Source organism: Serinus canaria, chromosome 3 (assembly GCF_022539315.1).
Source record: "Serinus canaria isolate serCan28SL12 chromosome 3, serCan2020, whole genome shotgun sequence".
Lineage (NCBI taxonomy): Eukaryota > Metazoa > Chordata > Aves > Passeriformes > Fringillidae > Serinus > Serinus canaria.
This window is the reverse complement of record NC_066316.1, coordinates 84,714,053-84,741,263: the sequence shown is the minus strand read 5'-3', so window position 1 is coordinate 84,741,263 and position 27,211 is coordinate 84,714,053. Positions and strand designations below refer to the sequence as shown.

At 37.6% G+C, this 27,211-nt stretch overlaps 1 protein-coding gene and 1 long non-coding RNA gene across 3 annotated transcripts in view; one reads left to right on the top strand and one right to left on the bottom strand.

Annotated features, from left to right (window-relative positions):
- The window catches only part of LMBRD1 (LMBR1 domain containing 1), a 68,734-nt gene that overhangs the window by 18,028 nt on the left and 23,495 nt on the right, over nucleotides 1-27,211 (bottom strand). For both annotated transcript variants that reach the window (XM_030236085.2, XM_050972294.1), the window contains exons 7-12: nucleotides 25,747-25,820; nucleotides 9,184-9,309; nucleotides 6,575-6,727; nucleotides 2,163-2,227; nucleotides 1,317-1,419; nucleotides 78-182 (exon numbers count right to left, since the gene is read on the bottom strand). In XM_030236085.2, coding sequence (XP_030091945.1) covers nucleotides 78-182; nucleotides 1,317-1,419; nucleotides 2,163-2,227; nucleotides 6,575-6,727; nucleotides 9,184-9,309; nucleotides 25,747-25,820 — 626 coding nt within the window. The remainder of the gene's footprint in view (nucleotides 1-77; nucleotides 183-1,316; nucleotides 1,420-2,162; nucleotides 2,228-6,574; nucleotides 6,728-9,183; nucleotides 9,310-25,746; nucleotides 25,821-27,211) is intronic.
- The window catches only part of LOC127059378 (uncharacterized), a 768,519-nt gene that overhangs the window by 739,650 nt on the left and 1,658 nt on the right, over nucleotides 1-27,211 (top strand). The gene's annotated exons all lie outside the window — the stretch shown is intronic.

Sequence of the window (27,211 nt, the reverse complement as noted above, 5' to 3'; positions counted from 1 at the left end):
AGAAATATCTTAAATATATTCAAAAGCACATATTTTTTAAATATCTGAGTATTAGAAGCTAACTCAAGTTCATTTACCCTTGTCCAGAAGAACCATATTCCCATATTTCGAATCCCTGCCATTGAAGTGAAGATAAAGTACATAACAATGGTTGTGATAAGAATATAATCAAGTGGAAAGACCTAAAACAAGAACACAAGCAGTTAAAAAGACAAGGAAAACAGCTCTTCTCCCACTCAACACTAAGTAGCTTCTACTTCTACAGCTTATAGCTGAGGTAGTCAGAGTCCTATTTTACATAGCTGACTCCAAATATAGCTAACATAGCTTCCTGCTAATAGAGCTTAGACAATTAATCTGGAAAAAGCATTAAGCATTTTTATTAATTTAGAACATACCTTAATTTTGAAGTGTTATGCATTTTTAGACCAAGAAATACCTAATTATTTTAAATACACCCACAGAATGACAAGTCCACAGTGGCAACAATTATTTTAGGACTGCATATTTGTGACTATTTTTCTGATCATATTTGCATACAAAACTTATATTTACATTAATAAAAGCTTGAGATATTATTGCTGCTGAACACTACTTTTCTCAGTGAACTACAAGCTTAGGTGTCCAATAGTCTTAAAAGCTTTAGGGAAGCAATGCATTGTGCTGACCCATTAGACCAACAATACAGGAATACCTCAGCTGGAGGGGGAAATAAAGCACTAGCTTTATTTTTTTTTAATATTAAAGCTTTTCTTTTTCTCAGTTTACTCATCAAACTCAAATTTGCATGTGTACTTGTTGCCTTCCAACTCTACTGAAGTTAACTGTATGTGTTCAAGTTGGGTTTGCTTCCAAGACTAATGCCTTACTATAATATAGCCAATGTTGCATATTTTTCAATGGGCAATATAACAAAAAGCAAAAAGCTGCCTTTACTTGAATAAAAAGGCCTAAGCTACCCAGTACATCAACTAGAATGTATGTAGAACACATGACAAAGTTGTTTTTATTCTGTGCATAGTAACTACAACTATGCACAGAATAAAAGACTATGCATGAAATACAGACTATGCTGTCATTCTCTGTTGCCACTGTATTCTCATCACATCAAAATCAGTTTCAAGCACCACCTTCCTTGCCCAAACTAGATTCCATTCACCCAAGATTTTCATATCAGTAGCTACTAAAAATTAGGAAGTTGCCTTGCTTTTATTGAACACACATCTAGACAATGTTTTAATGAATTACTTGGGGAGAAGATGAAAAGGAAATGGAAGAGCATCCTTACATATGTGTATCACCACTTCTTTACTTACTCTTTGAAGAACTGGTAACAGCATATTCAATGGATTGGTCAGATTAGTTCCTAGAATTATAAATCCTGAGTCGAAGCCAGCCGAATGCAGAGCTTTGTCCAAACTGCAGTAATTAGAAAAACTGGGTAAGTACTGTGGTTCTCCCAGAGTTTTTTCTTTAGTTTTAAAAGGGCAACTCAAAATAAAAAGAAAGCCAAACTGAACTAATCCCAGAGAGTGACAGCTGTCTAACATCTATACAGACACATGCTTTGCTTTACCACACGCACAACACTTGGTTCTGTAAAAGTTATATTGATTTCTGCATCTCCTTAGCATTTCTGGTTTTCCCTAGTTTGGGTCATTTTCCCAGTCTGACAGATCAAAAATGCCAATATTTGAGACCTTTGGTTAGTGTCAATCCACACTGAAATCTACCCGAATTGTAGCTGGCTATGTTGCTTTTGACACCATAAAACCATTTCAATGTAATGCACATCAAAATGGATTAAACATGCAATTTGCTGCAAGATTTTAAGCACCTGTTAACCAGTCAAAGAAGTACCTGCAATAAGACTCATTCAAGCAAGCAGAACACTTCTGTAATCTGCATTAAAACTTCCTGGACATATATGCTTAACTTCTCTGCTGAATCAGAACAGTTTCCCACCTGAATCATGTTCTTTCTTCAGACTTTTTTGGTACATTTTGCTCTATTTCAATATCTACTATTGTAATGTCAAGTGCAGCTCTACTGACAAATGTAACATTGAAAAGAAGGGGGCTGAGGCAAACCACCCAAATTTTTACATTAGAGCAGAAACTAGGTAATTTAAATGGTCAAGGAAAATGCTGAAATGCACTTACTTGGACAAGAACAGAGAGACAGTGAAGAGCAATGCCACAATGATGAAGAACACTCCCCACACAATCTACAAGTAAAAATTTAAAACAATTTAACTGAAAGTGTTTGCAGTTGATGCAAGAAGTGAACACTTGCCTTAGTTTCAATAACAAACTAATGACCTTGGAGCACTTCAGAGATTAAATACACTTGAAACAGTAACTTTTTCATAAATACTTGAGAGAAGGGCTCACAAAACTTTTATCGTGTTAAATGTAATTTGTCAAGTACATCACATGCTCTAGTGTAATACAAAAATATACCCCAATGTCAAAAGTGACATTAAGAACAGAGATGACACATTATATTTAACAAAAATTGCATTTAGCAGAATTCACAGCCTGTATTCTCTACATTATGTGGAAAACCATAACCATGTACATGCATGTAGGTTTAATTAAAGAAATTTGAGATTGGTGCCTTGACCACCCCACACACACTCACCTTCCAACAGGAGGCAACCTGTCCACATCTCACCCTTCCTGAGTAAAAGCTCCCTTCTGTAGCACTATTCTAAAACCCACAATGACCAAGACACTTGGGAGTGATGAAAAACTCAACCAAGCCCAAATGCCAGGTCTCCATTAAAACACAGAAAAGCGTTTTTATTATGCCTACTAAATACAGCACTCAAGTCAGGAATTGATTCTCCAAGCTGTCTCAACCAGAAAACCTTCTACTGTGTTTCTTGGATCATCAGCTTGTTCAGGAAACTATTCTCCCCTCCTTCTGACGGGTTTTCTCCCTCACATTCTTTTCCCCAGGAGTTTAGGGGATAATACACAGAAGAGAGCCCAGAGAGGAAAATCATTCGGTTACAGTTCCAACAGTTTCACTGTATTTTCCTAGAAACCCTATTCATGGAATACAATCAGATAAGTGCACTGAACTTCCCAAAACAACATTTCCAGATTGCTAGACCTGAGACCTAAACATAGTAATTTCAAAATTCTATATGCAGGTACACAATGCACGGTCTTCCATGAGAATGAGGGAGTTTCACAGTTTTATTAGCCTCAAAACTGGCACACAACCATCATGAAAAGGTTAAGAACTTTATTACAGCTGCTCATTAAAGACTCTCGGAGATACAATACTATTATTGTTTATTAAATGCTGAAGATAAACTTCCATCTGCAAACTCTAAAACAATATTAGAACATCACTTGCAGAACAACTCAAATTATGTAGGTCTTATTAGATATAGATTTAGAGAACAATATCAAGGTAAGTATTAAGATTTGCATTTCTGCATAATTAAATGTACTAAGATTTTACCTCTCCACAGCAAACTCCTACTAGGTATTAGCTGTGCAGGAAACAGATATTGAAAACCAATAGAGACCAAGAGTCTGAATCTCATAATTCTTCACTACCTTCTGCCAGCTATGCCCACTAGACAGGTATTTTTATCTCCTCTGGAATATGCCTGTCTTCTGAAGTGACATCTAACATTTTTCTGAAGTGACATCTAACATTTAGAAATGTTAGGGTTAGGGGTTTGCCTCCTATCTCTGGCTCCCAGATCAGTCAAGCTAAGCTATGGAATTTTAGGCTTAATTTACTCCAAGCAGAAACAATCCACAAACAGTTAGTACTTGTTTAAAAAGCCTCAAAAATAACTTCCAAAACTTGTTATGATTCATCCTATAGAGCGACACCAAGCTCAGCAAAAGAAGTGCTGCTCCAGTGAATGGAGCAAGACATTCCTACCCCAGCCTGTTAAGAGGACTATGCTGGAGCAAATTACCACACTGAGCCCATGGAGAGCCCCCGATCAGAACAAGAGAATATTTTCTACAGGAAGCTCCAGCCTACAGAGATCCCACATGTGCTTCTGACAGGAACTACAGCTCATGGAGTCCACTCACACCCAACAGAAAGTGTGAAGACAAATCAACAGCTGAGTAGAGGTTTTATGGACTGATGGCAACCCCCTATTCCCCTCTGTGCCACTTCAGAGTCAGGACAAAAGGAGTTGAGCCTTGGAGAGAGTGGGCATCTCTGCTCACAGATATCTCAAAACAGAGCGCTTGACTTCCTTTATTACCTTAGGCATTTCCAGTTTGCTCTCAACAGCTGTGAAGTACACCATGAAAATATAGATGCAATACTGCCCATTTATTGTTGTTGAGCAGGCTTCTGTGTTTCATATCCTATAGTCTTGTTCACATATTGAAAAAACATAGCTATGTGCTCTGGAGTTTGTTTTTCCTAAAAAAAAATCTTAAAACTCCTATAGTATATCACATTACTCTTGTTGCTGAGAGTATCAGAAAGCATAAGAATCCACAAAGAAGGAAATGCCACAATTTGTAGAAAGAAATTAGACTAATTCAACATTACTCAACAACTTTATGTTGGCCAAGACTCAATTCCCTAGCATCTTAAGATGTGCAGCTTGGGACTGAATTGAAAAACTAACAGGTTCATTTTTGAGTTAGCTTTGAGTAAAATAATCATCAAATGAGGCTTTTTACTTAAAGAAAAAAGTTTTGCCTTTAACAACAAATCACATGCTCATAGATACTTAGCAGTAACAAAACAATTAAAGCAAGAGGACACCACACAAAGACAATATGATAACAGAAGTTTGAATGTAGACACTATGCTAGCACTGTAAAAGACCTTGAAGATTAAGTGCAATTCCTAAATATGTTATTCTGTTCTGTTAGTCCCAATGAGAATCTGCAACTCCCATAAATTGACCATCCCAAATAGAAAGCAGAAAAAGGATTCTCTATCTAGTACTTGCTTCAGAGGAAATGGAATTTTTCTTGAAGTTTGAGAAGCAGCTACATAATTGAACAGTAATACCAAAATTGAAAGCACTGAAGGTGAAAATGTTATAAAACAGTAAGCAAATCTGCAAGATACTTTGTGCACTTCTACATCGAACAGAAATACTACATATGGATGTCAAACAGATTTTCACCTTTTTTTAAAGCCCAACTGAACAATTCTCAAGTTAGTTACATATCTGCAAAGACATCCTGAAGGCTCTTCAAGTGACACTAAAACAGCTCTGCAAGAGTTAAGATGTAATTAAGTAATAGACATTACCACCTTCACAGGACAGCTCTCGTCAAAGTAAACAAGTCCTCTGACATGCTTCACAGCACAACCATAGTTTAAGAAAAATCTGTCAGGAAAAATTATCCACCTGCAACTCTGCTTTAGTCTGATTCATGAGTCAACAACTCACAGTGACTGTCACAGTGACTGAGCGAATACAAAGCTTTCAAAGCACGAAAACAAGGAGACACTGGAATACCATCCAGACTGTAGGTGATAAGCTATGAGTAAATAATGTTATTGTATACTTTCCTGTGAGAACACAATGAAATGTTCAAGTCCCAGAGACAAAATATATGGCCAATATATTTCTCAAATTTGAGCTTTATGTGAAAAGTTGTAGAAGCTTAATACTTTATAAACAAGCCGTATAAAGTATTTTTAAATCAAAAGGAAGGCTCCAAACTGTTAACATGAATAGTAAGGGATATCTGTTCTTTAAATGAAAGAGCTCAGTCTATATTTGTAATGTATCATAGCATGATAACTCCACAAAGAATTGCACACTGAAAGCTTTTGTTCAGTGGCAATTTCAGCCCATTGCCTTCAGCACTCAGCATTAACAGCAGCAATGACAGAAGAAATTGTTTACAACCCACCTCCCACTCTCCCTAGCTTTCCCAAAAGCAGCCTACAGTTGAGAGTAATGCTGAAATTTTTTCCTATATCTAGTTGGCAAGAAATACTTTATATGGCAATACTGTTCATAAAGTCCTAGTCTTCAAAACCAGGTATCTACTGAAAATCAAAGTCCTAAGATGAAAGAGACCAAGATAAAAGGTTTGCCCCAGTAACCATCTCCTTTGCATTGGTTAAGTATCACGACATTACATTCTCCTCAGCTAGCTTACTATTTATCAAGTAATTCCTTGGCAAGGTGCTTGCTCCAAATGCATATATTATCAAAGTGTCTCTCATTTCTGCTGGATACACGTAATCCATGTAATTTAGATTAACCTAAACTAACTGACAGCTATAGAATTCTTCCTTCTCTTCTTCCCATTTTCATATGTTTGATTAAAAAAGTAAGAGATTGAGATTTTCTATATGGCAGTAGCACCAAAGTAAATCAGCTAGAATTTGTGCATTTTTCATCTTAATCAGAGCTGAGATAAAGTAGAAGGTTTTCCAACAGCTCAGAGTTCACTATAGGGCTATCATTGTGTAGTCCTGGAGCAAATAAAAAAAAAAGGCAGTTGATATTCAGGGTGGTAATTGATAAACTTTACCTGTGATTTATGTGGGGAAAAGCAAGTTGGAAGTTATTTCAATTTAAGTACCAAAAAGTGATAAGTTTTACCTTTAGAGGTCGAATAGCTTCACAAGCTTTTGTCCACCAGCTTTTTTCAATAGACTCCAGATGCCTCTCTCTCCTTCGAAGTGTCCTTAACCTCTCTTCCAGTTGTTGTAAAGTCCGTCTATCCCTTGATGACAGAGGACGACCATCTCTGCACTGGTTACAAAAAGAGTGCAAAAGATTAAGAGTCACCAAATCAAGAAAATAGACTTGACAGCTACTTAAATTATTCACAACAACTCTAAAGAATTTTTAGTATATAATTTATGCATGTATAACTTCTATGAATATCAAGAGCATGAAGCGTAAAAGTCACAAGCTGCAACAAGAAGAATTCCTATTAGGTGGCAGAACCCCCTTTTCACAATAAAAATTTTCAAAAGCTTTAACAGTGTGGATAGTCTCCATGGCTAGAAATGGTTTAAAAGCACAGTCACAATCTAAATAATCTGATCTAACCTGAGAGGAGTCCATATTTTGTGTGGAGGGTTGAACATAGTGATTTTCAGGTCACTTCCCATTAAATTCCATGATTAAGCTCATATATCCAACTCAGCACTCCTTATTTTCTTTCCAACATTCCACTTGATACTCAGCTATGTTTCTTGAGCAAGAAACACAGGTCAGATAAGAGGCAGCATCACCCCAAGAACTAGTTGAATGTACCAAATAGTTTGTTTGATTATTATGTTTAAGAAAGTATTTTAATTTTGAGCCTTAACACTGAGCAGGAACCACTACACTCTGCTAGAAAGTGAGCAGCACATCCTCACATCTCAGTTATTTGCTATAAGCAAAAGCCACAAAATGGGCATTAGGAAGCTGAACCAAAATAGTTTCTAACATTGATGCTTGTGTATTACAAACTCACACTTGGAGAAAAAAAGATTACTTTACAGTAGGAAATGAACAAAACTATATTTTAAAGTCTTGAAATTGCTTATTAATTTTCCTCTTATTTTAAAGAATCCATCATACAAATAACAGTTTATACCACTGAAGAAAATAAAAATTAAATAAATTTGTCAAAAAGACTACAACCACATTATAGGTGTGCATAACACTTAAATTTGAGATTACAATGTATTTTTAATAGGAACACATGTACTATACACTGTATAGCACCTCTGTGACTTAGAAAGGACTTTTTGACAACAGTTCAAGCTCCCAATCTGCAAGTTCAAGCTTCAATTATTTAAGACTAATGAAATAACCCTACCAGATGTACTAACAGTACAAGAACATACTACATATTGAATCTCAGCAGCATACCTTCATACCTCTAGTTTTTACTGTATAGTAGTCTCAGGCTCTGTATAGTTGTAGTCTCTACTATACTACTATATAGCAGCCTCAGTCTCACTTTCTTCACAATGCACATATAACTGAAGAACTAAGATATCCATTACAGAATGAGGCAGAATCCTGACCAGAATCCATAAACCAAGGAAAATTAGTTTGCACTAAAAGTCATATTACAATATAAACATACACTAAGAACTCCCTAGTTTTTGAACCTAAAGTTTTGCCAGACTGAACAACAAGACCAGCTGCATGCAAATTATCATAATCCAACAAGGTCTTCTGTAATAAGTAATGATCCATTTGTCACAGCTTTCTCATTTTTCTCATACTGATTCCAATAAGGGATGCTTTTGTTGCTGTAGTACTTTGTGCAAAACCAAAATATGATAATTTAAACAGACTATTTTTTAGATTTCCTTATTCAACAAAATATCTGGAACACTGAAGATGCCCACACTGTAGAGGTAAGCCAAATATCAAGGGAAGATTGTTGGAACTGCTTCAACATCTGAGGTCTACTATCACAGAGCATATAACAGCACAGATGGACTGCCAGGATGGAAGCAAGGCACCTCAATGTCACTTTTTCCAATCAAGTAAAAACACTGGTCAAGCCATTATCTGAAATGAGTTGAAAAAAGAGGTGAGAGATTCTCCCCTACCATCTTGTATGTAAAATCTTACCCTCCCCTTTGGCTTGCACTCAGATTGTTAAAAGCATCTTGATTATATGAGGCACAGGATTCCCATTAGCTGCAAAGCCATCATGGGTTTACAAATGGTGTTCATATCCTAGGGATATTTAGGACACAGAACAGCTTTCCATTTGTATGCTCTTCCTAAAGAAATTATTTATAACAGCAAGGTACATTAACTGCGAAGCAAGAATATCTGGAGCTGTTATTTATTCATAAAGATGATTAATAGTTTAATGAATCTAAATCATGACAGCTCTTTGTAGCAAGTATCCAGTGTTAACTATAGTATATTGAGTGAATCAACACACTGGATGCTGCTTCTGAGAGCAGACTAAGTGAGGTTAATATCTACAAAGCATCTCTTCCATCCAAGCCAGCCTGGAGAAGCTTGAGTTTAATTTGTTAACACTTATTAGCTAGACAAATAACTACTGCTGCAGGACTGACAAAGAATGTAGTCACTGCTACACAAGTGACCCCATGTGTTTCAAACTCAAATAACTGCAAGCTTGACTTGCTATTCTTTCTGGAACAGACTCTACAGCATGACCATGTACTAGTAAGCAAGGAAAAAAAAAATTAGGAAAGTGAGATCAAGGAAGACCTTACCTTTGATTTAATCCTCAATAAATGTTGTTCCACTTCTTCAATATCTTCAGTGTTCTCCAAACGTTCATAAGAAGCACTGGTAGTTCCCTTAATCAAGTTTAGAGGCAAAGCTGACATACCATAAGCCTTAAAGAAAAAGGAAACACACACACTCAAATTTTCTGCCGTATCTTTTCATCTGATAAGGCTAGTCTATGTTGTGTAGCTATGAGGTAGCACAAATGGGTGTTTTTTCATCCCATCTCTTACTAAGGCGTCCAATTCTTTTCCCCTTTTGAGCAAAACATAACAAACATGCCATGCAAATTCCAGCATCCCACATCATCCCAGTGGTACTTAAGTGTCTCATGACCACTCAGACATGTATTAAGATTTCATATAAGCACAGTACACACTGATAATTTATTAAACTACCCTCATTTTTTGTAAATCACATAGCTTCCAGAAACCTTAACCTTCCCACTTTAGATCAAAATCAAGATTTTGTACAATACAGAAATTCCTAGAAATTGAACATGAGTTTTAGAAGCAAAGCGTACACAATTTCTTTGCAGCCAGTAGTCTTCAAGTTGCTTTTTATAAAAGTGAGTTGAAAGTACCTAATTCACTAAAACCAAAATTCTGCAGTAAAAAGGCAGCAAAAGTTACATGAACAACTGAACTCTGTTACATTCCAAGACTGCTAAGACACCCATTCAGATTCATAAATTTTGTCAGAATTTATTTCTCATAATAAATTCTATGTCATTCAATGTGTTTTACCAACTTCTACATCAACAGTAGACCCAGATTTTTCCAATGCAAAGTTAATAAGCTTCCCACTAACAAAAAGAAACATTTGAGGCAAGGTAAACAAGAAAATGACACTACTTTCTCTCTGTTACCCTATGATTCTTATGGATCAAGGGCAAGATCAGAAGTTACTCCAGGCAGTTTACAGACATTAGCCATAAGTTTGTAATTTGTTTATTGTAGATTATATGTTGCTCTTAGTGCAGAACTCAGCAGGAAGGTTCTTTCATTCCTTAGCAATTAACACACAATTTTACCAGAGTTTTTGATATCTGAACACTTGCTAACTTCAGAGAACTGCTTAGGATGAAAAAGACCTCTAAGATTATCCAGTACAACCAATAAGCTAACACTGCCAAGTCCACCACTAAACCATGTCCCTAAGGGCCATGTCTTTTCAATACTTCCAGAAGTCTGAAGAGCAGTTTTCTAGATGTTCACAGAAATACCACTCCCTCTTTCAGCACAGCTTTACGTTTCCTACTGAGAATAGATCTAACACAAATGCCAGTGTGTTAAAAATGTCACCATACATGCTGTCATACCATGAGTTTTCTGTATACAAGACACAATTTGACCTGCTTAGAAACCTACTTCAACATTATAAAGTCTCATGCACTGAACCCAGAGCAAGGCACTGCCCATTTTTGACTGTATTTTTAAATATTCCATAACTTAGCCTGGGCTTAACAACTGTCTGTAAATGTGTGTCAGCTCTCCATTTAGACCATCTCCTTTAAGAGTATTAAGCTGCTTTGCCACCCACATGAGGGTGCAGATATTGTCTACTTAGACTTCAGCAAAGCTTTCAATACCATATCCATAGCATTCTCTTGGAAAAGCCAGCAGCCCACAGCTTGGACAGGAGCTCTCTCCTGGGTTAAGAACTGGCTGGATGGCCAGGCCCAGAGAGTGGTGGTGAAGGGTGCTGCATGCAGCTGGCAGCCAGTCACCAGTGGTGTCCCCCAGGGATTTGTGCTGTCCCCAGCTCTGTTTAATGTCTTTACTAATGATCTGTGTGAGGGGAGTTAGTCTACCATTGGCAAATTTGCAGATGACAAATTGGGGGAGAGTGTTCATCTGCTGCAGGGTAGGAGAGCTCTGCAGAGGGACCTGGAAAGGCTGGATCAATGGGCCCAATCCAATGATAGGAGGTTTAACAACATCAGGTTCCAGGTCCTGCACCTTTGGCCACAACAAACCCCTGCAATGCTACTGCTGGGGACAGAGTGACAGGACAGTGGCCAGGCAGAAAGGGACCTGGGGGTAATGATGGACAGCCAGCTGAACATGAGCCAGTGTGTGCCCAAGTGGCCAAGAAGGCCAGTGGCATCCTGGCCTGTGTCAGCAAGAGTGTGGCCAGCAGGAGCAGGGCTGTGATTGTACCCTGTACCCCCTCACTCAGCACTGGTAAGCTGCACCTTGAGTGCTGTGTCCAGTTCTGGGCACCCAATTTAGGAAGGATGTTGAGGTGCTGGAGCAAATCTGGGGAAGGGCAACAAGGCTGGTGAAAGGTCTGGAACATAAGTCCTATGAGGAGCATCTGAGGGAGCTGGGGTTGTTTAGCCTGGAGAAAAGGAGATTCAGGGGAGACCTTAGCCCTCTCTACAGCTCCCTGACAGGAGGCTGTAACCAGGTGGGGGCTGGCCTCTTCTCCCAGGCCACCAGTGACAGGACAAGGGGATACAGTCTTAAACTGCCACAGGGGAGGTTTAGGTTGGACATAAGGAAGAAGTTCTTCACAGAAAGGGTGATTTTGGCCTTGGAATGGGCTGCCCAGGGAGGTGGCCAGATGAGTGACTGTCCCTGGAGGTGTTTAAGAGGGGACTGGATGCAGCACTTGGTGCTATGGTCCAGCTGACAAGGTGGTGTTAGGTAACAGGCTGGACTTGATCACAAAGGTCTTTCCCAACCTAGCTGATCCTGTGAGTCTGTAAAAAGCACTCTCCCATAGCTCTCTTCTCTAGGCCAAACAAAAAATTCCTTCAGCTTTCATTTATGGGTTGCTCTCTAAAACTTTATAATCACGTCTATAAGCGTTCATTGGAGTCTCTACAGTTGATACAGTTGACTTGTTTCATAAACTAGGGGACCAAAACCAGACAATTTCCAGATGTGGCTTTGGAAGTGCCAAGTACAATGACAATGTCTACGTTCTTGCTGAGACAAGCCCAGGACACTGTCTGTATCTCTGCTGCAAGGCACACTGCTGGATCATGCTCACCTTGCAGTCCACTAGGATTTCCAGGTCATTTCCAGAAGAACCACCTCCTAGCTGATCAGACCCAAGCATTACCTGTTGCTTGCAATAAACCCACTGCAAGAAACTACCTTAAGATCTGCTAAACCTGATGTTGTTGGCCCAATCCTCTCATCTGCCAATGTCTCTGTGGTGGCTCTTGGTTCTATCTACTTCTCCCAGTTTGACATATTTCTCAAACTATATGATTACTCAATTCCATCACTCACATGATTTGTGAGGACTAAACAGTAATGGGCCCATACTGACCCCAAAGAGCTCATTCAGGTCAGCTAGTAGTGTAACTACAGAATTTAGGGGACATGTGAACACCACACAACATCAACTAGAAGGCAGGTCAAAATTTACCTGAGGTCCCTCTCTGGAACACAAAACATTTCTAGCCAGTGCCAGTACGCAGAAACACATAAGAGATTACTATGACAATGTGCCTGAAAAATTTAACAAACCTCAGCTTAGAAGTAATTAGGTTTCCACATCTGAGGTTTCCACCTGTTCTTCAAACAGCTAACATATCAATTAACATAGCAAGTATTCACTCTACTAAGCAGTTAAGAAATAAAATCCAGGGCTTTAAAGCTTAGTCTAAGTTTCTACAAAGAAAAACACAGCTCTCAAAGTGATGTATGGTTTTGCTGTTTTTGAAAATGTAAACTACATACTTGAACATCAAGCTTTCTCCAGTGATAAAGGCTGTCTAAGGTCCTTCCCTAAATACAGAAGATGCTAATAGTAAGATGATGATGCAAGTAAGGCTCCCATCATCACTGTGGGAAAAGAACACATTGGTCCTTCAAGATAACATACAGAATGAATGACAGAAAAATGAGTCATCTCATCTGATGTGTCACAGGTCTGAACAGAAGCTGAATTAGCTCATTTTCAGGGCTGCATTTCCCTTCAGGCTGACAAAGAAGTTCAAAGTTGCCCTGGACAAAGTTTTAATCCCCTGGGTTAGTACAAGTGTTAAATTATTTAAGGGCTATTATGTTAGGCATCTGCAACTTAACAAGCAAACAATGTATTGAGGATAACAAAGGAAAACAAACCAAAGATGTACACTACAACCAAGAGAGGGCTTAGTCCTGAACCAAACTGTGGGTTCAAAGTTTGGAATGGGAATCAAAACACATCAAAAAGAGCCTTTAAAGCAGTTAACACACGTTAATTTATGTACATGAATTGATATAACAAGTAATTAATTCTTGACACCTATGCCACTGAAACAACAGATTCGAAAATCACAATTTTTTGGTCTAGAATTGTTAAGTCAAATGAGAGACACTGTACCAAAGAGTAAAACCAGACATCCAAATGTGATAGTGAATTAGAGTATACATGCAGTTTTGTAACACGGGTTCTTAAAAATGAACTGAGTCTGGTACCAAACACCATGTGTTCAGGCTGGTATCTGATAACACATGTTGCAAGGATAGGTCTCTAAGGCCTCAGGTTCTATCTCTGCTCTTGCTTGGATGCCAGACCAGCTTCATAAAAACCACATTTTTGAGTAGGAAAAAAAAAAAAATCTAAAATTTAAGTTAAACCAATTTATTTTAGAGACTCCTCTCTTCTCTGCTCTCCTCTCTTGAATCACCACAAATGCTCAACATAAGAGATCACCACTATCATTTAGCTTAAGGGCTTGAAAGCCAAATCCTAAGAGCTCACTACCTCTATTAACTGCAAGTTAGAAGCATCATCCATGAGCAGCTGTCTTGTTCTGATTTGAGTTTCTGCCCACAGGCATCTCTGGATAGATGAAGTTTTTACTTATAGACCTTTTGAAGCATAAGGCCTTCTACTCTAAATGATAAGAAAAAACACAGAACAACTTACTGCAAAAGAAAACCCAGCTTCCCAACCCTATTAGAAAAGTCTAAACAAAGCTTTTGAGACTCCTGTCTTATTTGTTACTCATGGAAGTGGTAGTTCAGTCAGAGAGTAATTTGACAATAAATCCATCTACAGGAGGAGCCTGTAACTCCCATGAATGCAACAAATAGATCAGTACCATTATGCAGTAGCAGCTGGCGCTGAAGAGCAGCAAGAAGCATGCTCTACCTGTTCTCTGAGCATTCCACTGAACTCAAATAAAATCCATGCTCCAGACAGAGCATTCAATACCTTAAGAGAAACGACATAAGCATTGTGTTTAATTTGCCTAATCTCCACTTCTCCCAGGTCCCTTTCCTTCTCATCCTGCAGCAGATTCAGCCACTCTCGTGTCATTCACAGTTAGGATTTAGAACGAAGAGCTGCTGTTCTGACTCGGTCTCTTGCAGACTCAGCATGTTGCAACACTTGAGACTGGCCAAACTCACATAACCCATGGCCAGATAAGGGAAGTCTTTCTTATTAGTTGCCTGCTATGCTGATAATTGTCACTCAAACAGAAAGCAGAACATAAGTTAAGTTGCAACAAGTTGTAAAATCATGTTCTACTGAAGCTGTTGCATCAAGCAACTACTTGAGGGATAAACTCTTGAGAATTAAAAAGATCCAGAAAGGTTTTCCACTGGAAACTATAACCTCTAGTGTAAGATTTCTAAATTGCACAAACTATGAAAGAATATCACCTAAAGGGAGTATTAAGGTGGGAACACCTAATCATCAACCACATCAGCCAGAAGCACATAGATCAGTTGAGAGGAAGACAGCAAACCACATTAAAATTAATATAGTAAATTACTAAAATAGAGTTAAATTACTTAAAGCTAAACACCTACCACAAAAAGCCTGAAGCCATTAGGCATTATAATTTAACTGGAAGTTGATTATGTTTCATTTTCTAATCTGCTATATTCAGCTAATAAGATATGGTCAAACGATTAACCTGTGGCCCAAACAGGACAATCTCTCCTTGTTAGAGATCAAACAGAACAAGCAAATTTTTTCTCAGCTTGGTGCACAACCAGAACTAAAACCAAAGATAGCTTAACAGCTTTTTCTTGTTAAAGATATTTAAGAAATAAACTTGTGATGTCAATAAATCATAGAAAAGGATTTGCGTAGCACATCAGAAGGACTTCCTACACCATTTATTATTAGGGGGTCTATATACCATGCAAATGGCTTTAAAGTGGTTATCACTGAGGTTTTTAAAAGATGTCTATCTAGTCTTGGTCAAGAAGTATGGAAATAAATATTGACAAACATTTCTTGCACAGCAGTGCCCTCTAGCGAAGTCACATAAAAAGCCAAATTAAAGAGAATTCTTATAACCATTGCATAAAAGACAACAGAAATGTTCTCTTCTTTAAAAGATACAAATATTCATATTCCCATTTTCTTACAATAGCTTTTTTCAATACTTCACCTTGAAGTGTGACCATGAAAGACAAAATGTTCAGTTCTATCAACTAGACTGATAAAAATGCATCTATTCAAGTTAGAAACAGCTAAACTATTTTAATACATGCAGTATTTAAGAAATACAGTCAAGTATGAGCTAATATTTTTCAACACAAATGCCCCAGTTAAAAACCCCCTCCATTTAAATAATTATTTTGGTATAGAAGATGCTTTTATATACTAGTAGCCTAATTAGCTGTTTATTTCAATTATGTTAACCATGAGGGAAGTCACAGGATACCTTTTACCCTTAATAACTGATATTTCAGTTGCTTATATTGAACAGTTTCCTATGGATACGAGTCATTCTTGCCAGCGTTGCTTCTGACTGAGCACACTGGTCAGTCCAATTAGACAGCTTCAAGGGAGGTGCACTTTAAGTTGTCACACCAACCCAGGCAACCCTGAGTTTGTCTAAGACGAACTGGGACTCTACTTTGATTGAAACTGTACCTTCTCTGTGGAGCTTGATGGCACAGTTCTCCTGAAAAGTAATCTGACCTTCCAAGGATTCATCATCTGCTTTCTTCTAAAGTCCCGTCTCCCATCTTTGACTACCTACTCATACTAGCACTCAAAAACAAAAACTGGAATTCAACAATCTTGTTTCCAGAACATCATTAAGTATAGAAAATGACAGCAGTTCTTCCCTTATATATCTTCCATTAAATTATGAGGGGTAAAGGAGAAAGCCTACTAAATGCATCTGAAGATGGCAAACTCTCTCATGGAAGCTGGCTATTTGCTTCGTCTAAAAATCTCATGCCATACAGCTTCAAAAGTCATTCAACATGTTACCTGGTAAAAATTCAGTGTTTCATGGGAAGTTTTAGCATCCAGGCTTCAGTTACTATAAGAGTGCATAACTTTTAAATAACATTGTTATAAAAGACATCTCAAAGCATGGAACAGATTGACCAAATAGAACAGATAGGTTCACTATGGCAATTCTAGCATGATCTGCAGAACTCAACATGAATCCTGCACTGAGCACTTGTTTCTCCATTTCTCTAGTCTTCATCCCTACAGTATCCTGCTATACATTTACCTTCATTTCTCATACTGTTTTCTCTCCACTATACAGACTCATTATTTGTCAGTGTTTAAGTGGACAATAAATGCTGTCAGTTTCTAGGATACAGAAGCCAAATACAACAGCCTCTACATTACAGCTGTTCTACAACACTCTGTGAACTTGTGCTTGCTGGACAAAACATCTGTGGAAGAGTTAATTCTGCTTCAGTTACAATATTGACCAGAATTATTTTGCCTAGCAGTCAGCTTCTATACTGCTCCATCAGGCTTAGAAAAGCATTAACAACCAAAAGATTAATCTACTTTCCAATTCTAAAATTTTAAAGTACAAAACTATAATTTATTGATCAGTTTAATATCTACAGTTCTCACCAGTGTAGTAGGAATCAGGCTGTTAAAAACAACCAGCAAGCTGGTTTGTTATTTTATTTACTGCTTCACAGAGAGTGAACATAGTGAAAGAATTACATTTCTACTTCAGAATTGTCATTGAAGTGATTAAATAGTAATGATGATGAACTGATGAATCTCAATTTCTCAATAGCTCTTTGACATCTGTTTAAAAGACTATCACTAGTGAATGAGTGCTTTTAAGATTAGACAGATTCTAAAATGTTTTAAGCTCTTTGGCTGTTAATAACATCAAGTGCAGAAAAGTAAACCATAATCTGGACAAAAAATTAGGTGTGAAAAGGTCATCACATTTGTGAGTAGACAAGAGAAGCTTTCTAAGATTTCTTCTTTCAGGATGGAGAAAAAAAATTGAGCATTTTATAGTTCCATAATAAGCATTATTTGATTTCTTAAACATCTGGAAAAATTACAAAGCCAATTACAATCACTCTGCAAAGACATGCTAAGTGAGATTCACAAGATCACTCAAAAATTAATCTGCCTATCATTGTATGAGCAACTCATTATTCAGTCTCAAATTCAAATAGCTATCTGGAGCTGACAATAACTATTGTTTTAATACCTAATGCCATATAGAACCATTTCAATGAAAAACACATTAATGAAAGAAGAGATGCTAACTACATCATCTGTGAAACTGTTTCAGATTTTCCCCCAGCCAAAACCAGCATAGCACTGCAGGCCTAATTTATCATTTTCTTGTTACTATTCCATATTATAGACATAGAAAGCTGTCAGTATAAATCATCAAGGTCATGGATTTGCAGAGCCCCCCTGAAGATCACCTCTTCACATGTCTTACAAAACAATTTTAAGTATCAAGCATTGTACATCAGTACTATACATTACATAAAGCCAAAAAGGAGACTGTGTGATAAAGCTGGAAAACAGAAAAGCATCTACCAATTAAGGATTTTATTGAGAATTGAGACGTACCAAGACATAAGTCTAAATAATGTTATTCATTTAAACATTGCATGTACTTTGGAAAATGAAATATGTTTATGCTCTTGCCAGTAATATTACTGTATGAAGTGAACATTTGTAGACTTCATCTACATTATTCACCTACACTACTTTACTTTTCCCCTTAAAAAGTTAAAAATTTAGCATACACAAGTTGCATCTTTCTTGTCCCTTCCTGGTCTTCCAAGCAGTCAATTAAAATCAAGAAAAGATTACTCTTCAGTGTATTCAGCAGATAAATCCAACATGAAGTTTTAGTATTATATTCTAAAAAGACATGCTAAAAAGTATCAGCTCAAAGTCAGTCAAAAGAAACATAACTGCAGCTTTTATATTTTTACATCCTTTTACAGAAGGAAGCAACTTTGCAATTTCAGAGTAGGAGAGCAACCAAACTTATAAAACCTATTCTTAATCTAAGCAATACAAAATTCTTTTTCCTTTATTTTGTAACTTTGCAACTTGGTTGGATGAAGAGCAGTCTCCCTTTCACTTACCCAACGAGCTTCTGAAAACTGCCACCTATCAAAGTACTTCAAAGTTATTACTATCTTCTGACAGAATAATCTTGCATCAACTAGAAGTTATTAACACATAACTAACTTATTTTCTGAAATTGTGTAGTTTTTCAACAATGTGCCCAGTGCACTTTTTGAAACACTAGTTGTACTGAGGTGAATGAATCATAGTAAGAATCCCTAATAAATCTTTTCTTTTATTTTTTCCACAAATTAACAGCTGTGATGGAAAAAATAGTTGTCCAACATAAGGTAAAGAAGGTTATAACTGTAAAACCACTACTGTAGAAAAAATTAATCCAATAAAGAACCAATCTTTTTGTCAATCATTGTCACCTCAACCACTGCATAGGCTAGACCCAAGCTTTAAGAGAAGACACCTCACACCATGAGGTACAACACTGTGACCCACTGATCCCACTGTAAACCCTGCAGACCCACACAGCAGAATGCCTGAGGTTTGGCAGGACTTTCGAGGTCATCCAGTTCAACACCTCTGCCCAAGGAGGGTGACCTAGAGCTGTTTGTCAAGGACCATGCACATATGGCTCCTGAGTATCTCCAAGGAGGAGACTCCACAATCTCACTAAGCAACCTGTGCCAGTGGTCAGACACCTTCACAGTGTTTCAGCTTGTGCCCTCTGTCTCTGGTTCCATTCATAGATACCAGTGAACACAGCCCAGCTCCATACTCTTCATGCGCTACCTTCATGTTTGTACATGTTGGTAAGACTTCCCCTAAGTCATCTTTTTGTCTTGGCTGACAGTCCTGGCTCCCAGTCCTTCTTCATAAGCGGAAAGTGCCTTGATTATCTTTGCAGGCCTTCACCAGGCTCCCTTCTACAGGTCCATCTCTCTCCTACTGAGAGGACAAGAACTCCAGATGGGGCCTCACCAAGGCTGAGAATAAAGGCAGAGTCACCAACAACCTGCTGGCAATACTCCTCCTAGTGCACTTCAGGATACCACTGGCCTTCTCTCAGCAAGAGGATATTCCTGGCTCCTGATTAATTTGGTGTCCACCAGAACTCCCAGGTTCTTCTCAGAGCTGCTTTTCTCCTGAGTTGTCCCCCCTGGATATGCACACATTCATTCCTCCTCAGGTTTGCATGTTCCCTTGCTGAATCTGATTATGTTCCTGTCAGCCTAGCAAGACTTACCCAGCCTAGCAAGGTCCTTCTGGATAGCTCCAATACAAACTCCAGAGGGTATTCTCCCTGTTCTGTGTCAAGTTGGCTGAGGGCTCTCCCCCACCACCCTGATCATTAATGAAAAAGTTGAACAGAACTGGAACCAGTATCAATCCCTGGCATACACCACAAGTGACTGCCCTCCAACTAGACCTCATGCCACTGATCACCATCAGTGGGCTTAGTGAATATAAAATTGGCTGAATATCTATCTGCTCATCCAGCCCATATTTCACAAGCTTCTCTAGGAGGATCTTTTGGGAGAGGCTCAACATGAGCTAGATGAACATTTTCCAAACATGGCAAAGTCACATCACCAACAAGAGATGCTGTTAGCCTGTTACAACAGTACAGTAGTGTGTGAAGAGCTGAACACTGACATGGGAAGTATTACTCTGAAAACAGCTTAGCTCAAAACTCTTCTTCAGAATAAAATTTTTGAAGCTTCAGAATTAAGCTGGGCAGATCTGTCCATAAACTTGCTTCCAGAATTTTGAATTATGTTTAAAAATTGTACTGTAGCAATATGAATACGATCTAGAGACAGCATTCATTTCAACTGTTATACACAGTTACAAAGATGTCATGCTGTTGAAAAACATTCTGGCTGACCACACATCTAATCAATTTTTGGTTTCTTTGGTCCTAACCTACATGCCTCCTACAGTCCAAGTCACACATCTTAAAAAAGTAAGTACCTTAAGAAGAATAACTGCTCATTGGAATGACAATAAAAAAAAAAAAAAAAAAAAAAAAACAAAACCAAAAAACCCAAAACTAAAAAAAGTCAAAGTTTACAGGGCAAATGTAAGGAAGCCATTTGAGAATTTACTGCTATGGACTTTTTAATAAGGTGAGACACTTGTCAAAAACAACAAAGATGTCTGGTTTAGATTAGCGTTACACACTACTGACAAAATGTCTAGCCTCATGCTAGACACCTCTGATCTTGCTTTGCAATCAAGTGCTAGAGAAGTTCTCTTTCTCTGTAGAATGCCAACACTACTGGAAAAAGGTTCTGACTCAAAAACCACACAGCTCACAGCCAGACATTTTTATAGCCCAGAGAGGACACTGTTGCCACATTCTGCAGGACTGTCCCAAATATCACCACATGGAAAACTAAACAAAACAAACCAATTTATGTTCCATTTAAAGTGTGGAGTTAAAATCCTCTAAATACTCCTTTTATTCCTTAATCATCTTGCTTGCAGCTCATCTTCTCATTTGAATGACATGGTGTTAAGAAATACCATTAAGCATTTACTTTGCTTCTAACTCCTGAAGATATTTCTTAGCAAGCATGAAAACTTGAATTAAAATCAAATTCTTATAATAATTATTGCTTCTTAGTAGGCACCAAGTACATACACAATCTTCTGTATTAAGTTATCAATGAATGTAGTTGTGAATTTTCTCACTGACCTTTTTTTGAAAAAGCAACTTTTGCACTAACTCCTTAAGCTGGTAATTTCCATGCTAATACCCTTCCCAGTGATTTACCTTAAGGGATGAGATGCTTTCAGGATCATTATTTATTACTAATACCTCCAAAAGCTTTTAACTAGTATTTCACAGAAATTGAGGAGATCAGGAACTTTCCATACCAGAGAAGTTTTATTTCTTTGGCAATTTCAGTTTTGACAGTGTACTTCATCCTACACTGATGAAGTACACTGTACACTTTCCCCCTGAGCTGGGGGAAAGCTCACAACTCAAGAGCAAAAACTCTGCATTTTCCCACAAATTGCAAGAGAAGCTCTTCTCTGTATATATCACTAAATCAAATTTACTGTGATTCTGATGTTTGAAGCCATAGAAAATGGAACCCAGCAATCTAATAAAATGACAATCCTACTGAAGTGTACCATTACCTACATATGTATCATAGCCAGTAACACAAGTGCTCGGTTATCTGCAAATCCAGTCCAGCACAGTGCTTCAATTTGTGCTGTCCCTCAACTGTCACCTTCACCCCCAAATCCTAACATATCAAATGCTACAACACAGTATGATCAGATAAGAATTCTGTTCTTCATTGCCTTGACAGCTCACCATGTACTTCAGAGTAATGTATCAAACAAATGAGGGCCTTGAGAGGCCCCAAATACTGGATTGATGCTTAAAAAATAGGTTTTAACTATATTAGTCCTTGGGGTAAATTTGTTAGTTCCATAATTTAAACTGCAGCCATTTACAATCTCAGTAACACCACCCTGCTGTATCCCTCCTCCTGTGGAAGCAGGAGGACATGCTTTCATAAAGGAAGCCTAGATACACACACATGCTGAAGTGAGCTTTTGCTCTCTATTTCTACCCAAATTCAAGGCTACCTACTGACAGTGCCAAAGTCTTTTCGCCCCAACTTCTCACATTATTGTATATTACCACAAGACAAATTCAATTTTAGAGCAGCCATAATCTAATTCTTCATGCTGAAGGCCACACAAAGCAGTACTGTTAACATACATTTAACTAATTGTAGAATGGATGAATTGCACTGCCAGGGACTTTAATAAAATCACTTGATTCATCTCTTTCATGGTTTCTTCCATAAATAACATTTTAAGATTAAATCAGTCAACTGCAGCTACAGCATTCCTATTTATTTTTTGTGCTTTGTGTTACAGTAGGCATTCAATGTAAAGCCATTTTTAATTAGGTATGAAGGGATTTGCTAAGATATTACTTATTACAATATAACCTTTATTAGATAAGCATTTAGCATAGATTTTTTTCTTTACTGTGAATGAGTACATAGAAGATCAGATATACCTGTTCTTAACTTCCCTTTAACAACAGAATAGCAAACTCTGGCACTGTAACAGGCTGAGGATATGCAGAAGTCAGGGGAAAATAAAAAATTTTCAGTTACACCTATACTACAAACCCTCAACCCTTCACTGTGTGAACCTCAGATCTGAAATCACCTCCTTTCAGAGACACATGAACTCTGATACCACACACAGTCTCCCCATCTATTCTTTTTTCCATCATCTACTAAGCATTTGTGGAAATTTTTGAAATACGTGTCATAGCTCTTGTGTTCACTCTTACATAACAATATTCTCTTTCTGTGCTTAAAAACAGCAACTAACACCAATGATCAAAGAGTGGTTTAATGACTAAGCACAAAGATCTCCCACCTTTGGAAACTGGGATAAACAATTTGATAGGCAGCAAAAGGCTGCCTGAAAAACAGACTTATCTGATGAGACTCATGTATGTCTCATCTAGAGGTGATTTTTTTATACAACTCTAATACAGCAAAAGAAAACCACTCCACAAAGACATGGGAAACTACCAAGAGAAAACAGTCACTCCTTCCAGAATCATGTTCTTCTGCTCTGAAGAAGAGCAAGTGGAGTAATCCAAACTGGCAAAGACAGGCTACACTCTGGGCCCACCTCTCCCTGAAGTCAGGCAAGTACAACAAGCCAGAAACTTTTCATTACTGAAGCAATTTTTGCATTATGAAATACGACTGGGATGAGTCCTGCCCATGCTGTTGCAGGTGAAAATACCTTAAGTATGGAAGCCTGATCATCACTGCTGGTGGGAAAGGTGTTATGAAAGCTCTAGAGCACAAAGAAAACACTGTTCCAACTTGGAGAACAGACCTTCTAAAAAGCTTTTTCACTCTGTGACACATTTGTACCTCAGTCCATCCATATATCAAAAACAGCTCACTGCTAAGATTCTACAACTGCCTGCAAACAATGACAAAAAACTCACATCAGGCATAGGTAACAACCCACTCCTGTGTGAGCTCATGCCCAAAACTTCTGTAAAATAGCTACTCCATTTCTCTAACTCTCCCTTAACGCCTACTGTAAAACAGAACAGATAGTTCCAGAGGAATGAAATACAACAGCTAAAAATAAAGGAAATCAATTTCACACTCCAGATATTTGCATAGACAGCTCAATTGAAGTTTACAAAGCAACAAATTAGCCCAAAAGTCTTAGTAATTAAGGCATTCCGTAAGAGTTAGTTCTCATGTTTGATGTTTCACCTCATTTATCACTCAGAATTTATATAAGTTGTAAATATATAGACACTAAACCATCAGTATTGAAGATTTAGGTATTGTCTTCATCTGAGAAAACACAGACAACACAGAACACTGAAGTTATTGAACATGGATTTCCAGGTTCCACATATTTCCAGGTTTAGCTAGTGTTGAGGACAGAAGCATACTGTGATACTCAGCTGAATGGTGCTTACAATCAGCATGGGTTCAAAAATAAGCAGGCAACAGTGGAAGTAGGAAATATTAGCATTAAATTGAAAAAAATTCCAAGAATCACATCATCATTAACGTTGGAAAAGACCTCAAAGATAATCAAGCCCAACTTTTAATGGAATACCACCATGCCCACTAAATGATATCACAGTGTCACATCTGCTAAGGTTTTTGTTGTAAATTGTGAAAATAAAGCAACTTTATTCCTGACTGAAATGTAAACAATCTCACATTTTAGATGTTTGCTAACAGTTATAAAAACCATACTTGGTTGTTTGAACAAAACACTTATATTATTCTCCCAGCTAAGGTGTTTTCACTTTTGTTAGTATCATGGCTAAAATAACGCTATATGTGCTCTTCAGCAATTTGAACAAGAAATTCATCTTTTCTTCCATAAATAAGGGAAACTAATTAAAATCTGGCACATTATTACAGGCTAAGTGTAGGTCTAGATCATTTTTAACCGTCACATGATCCAGATGTCAGCAAGATAGATTGAATAATTTAATGACCCATGTCACTTTAAGAAAAGGCTTAAAGTAATAAAATTTATCACCTTGATCAGGTTAAAGCACTTTGTTAATGGGGCTGAGAGCAATTCAGCTCACCTAAAATATCCACCAGTTGACCTACTCAGTTGCTCTCCTACCTACTGCACAGATCCTGATAGCCACTAAGCTGTCAGGGTTCTGACACATCTGCAAACCTGTTCTGAACTGCCTTCCACAATTCTGCTGTAACTTATACCAGCTGGAGAGACAGAAATTCATTAGCTATACTTGTTACTCATTTAACATTCTAAAGGTAGTATTTCATAAGCACCTTACCCCCTTCCCTCTTTCTTAAATCCTTTTTCAAGTTTTATACATGTATAGTTTGCCTGAAACAGGCACTTCCTTGGGTACCAATGCTTCAAAATAATTTACTGCATAACTATTGCTACAAAGGCACTTAGAATTTCACCAGCAAAGCTACACGGGAGCAACTATGTTAGAGCCAGGTCCCAATGGAAGAAAACAATATAGTAGCAAGGACATGCACCTAAAGATGAAACCTGTCAGAAAAACAGCAGTTTTGGAGAAAATTTAAAGCTTTGTCTGTTATCAGCCAGTTATCTTAAGCTTTTAAGCTGCTTCTTTGTTGCAAAATTTCACCTTGACAACAAATTAAAACACATAGCATCACAAACACACTGATTATTCACTGAATGAAGAAATAGAACAAATTGGGAAAGCAAATGACCACATAAACATTAAATGTCAGCCGAAGTCAGTAAGTTCAAACAGTTCCTTTTCTTTGTACGTAAAAGCAAGAGTCAAGCAGTTCAACTAACATAACCTTAATCATACCATTTACAATTGGTTACAGAAGGAACCTTTCCAAATCCCTCTCATAAAGAAATGCAGTACTTAGCTCCATATCAGCTCTAGGTTATACCACAGGTCAATGAATAAAAAAAGTGCAACACTTAATTCCCTATATCAGGGTGGAGAAATAAAGGCTTAAGAGCAAGTCAGTGACTGTGTTACAAGTCATAAGTAATGTGACATCCCCTTGCATAAACAGATCAAAATTAAGTCTGATCTCTGCTCACTGCTAAAACAGTGGTCCTTACATTTGCAGCAAAAAGCTGGAACTTAGAATGAATGTTTCAAACCATTAAAATCCAGAGCTAAAGACACTGCTGAATCTTTTTAGGATGACAAGTTTTCCACACAGGTAGAGCCAGTGATAACTGTAAGTATCCTGAAGGTAAAAATCTGAAAACACTGCATAGCAACTTACGGTGTAAGTGATAGCTGCCAACATTCCAATCACAGTCAAGGAACTAATGGAAAATGAAAGTGCAGTCAAGCCATCTGCAAAAAAAAAAAAAAAAAGAACCCATTGAAATTACAGTAGATATGTAAGAACTGTTCTTCCTAAAGTAGTTTCCAGAAGAGATTTAAGTTCATGAGAGACAAAAGATGAAACATAGTTATAACTCAGATGAAAAACTTACCTAAAAGAGCTTTTTGACCACAACAGATCTTTATCCCAAATTATAGGATCCAGGACAGAGTCTCATTGTTTTCACAAGCTCACAGAAGTTACATTGACCCAAAAGGTTAAAAAGACATTAATGAACTTGCTCCCATAACTGTCTAATACCGCTTCAAGACTTACGTCTGGCCTCCCCAGGGTGCTGTGGTAACTTGCACAACTTTCATGAGCATTCTGGATGGTTCATCTTAGTTTTGTTTGCTATCACCTGATTTCTCCTACTAATAGCATCATCCAGAATCAGACAACCATGGATCCTTTAACCAACCAAAAAAACCCTCAGCTTCACTCAATGTACAAACAGACCAACAAACTGGAAAAAGTTGAGGGGACTATATAGTTACTGTAACTTCATAACTCTAGTCATTTAAAGAACAAGTAAAAGAGGGACCAAATAAAAAGGTGTTTAACTCCCTAAAACCTTCTGCATAATTCTTCAGAACAGGTCTGTCCCTAACCTCACCACACAAGACATCACAAGTGGCTTTGGTTACTTAGTAACTTTGAAACTTAGCGTAAATTACAGAAATTAACCTTCAGCAAACAATTTCATGTTTGTGCTCAGTCATAACCAGAGTTTACTGTTTTCCCCCATGTCCTCCCCTCTAGTTAATTCAAGAATTGACAGTAACTTTTATTTCTACTCACACAGATACGCTAGCCTGTTTCCATTCCATAGCTAGTTTCCATTCTTATTTACTGAACGCAGCACTAAGCTGTTACAAACTGAGAAATCATAACCTTACTCTATGAGAAGCTGCACCCCTCTTCTGACCAACCCTACAGACCTTGTTCCAAAACCACCAAAAACTAATAGAATAGCACAAAATCCAGCTTCACTGCTCAAATCTCTCCTTTACTATTTTCATTAGATAATATCAAACAACTTCCCCAGAGCTAAAAGCAATATGTTCCTCCATTTCAAATACTACAGCTATGTTTAAAACTTATTTAATAAGAAAGACAAAAGAAAAAACCCAAAAACTTACCAAAAAACACCTAGCACCATTTTTCCTTCAGTAGATGTAAAAATTTGAGTTGTTTTTGAAGTTTAGGGGGCCACGAGTAGCCCCATTTGTAACATATCACACATGGTATGGTACTTACACACCATATTTGAAGATTCTCCTGTATAAGTATTTGAAAACAACATTTAATATCCACTTTAGAAGTCTGAACTGTGCTCAATGCAACATTAAGAAACTAA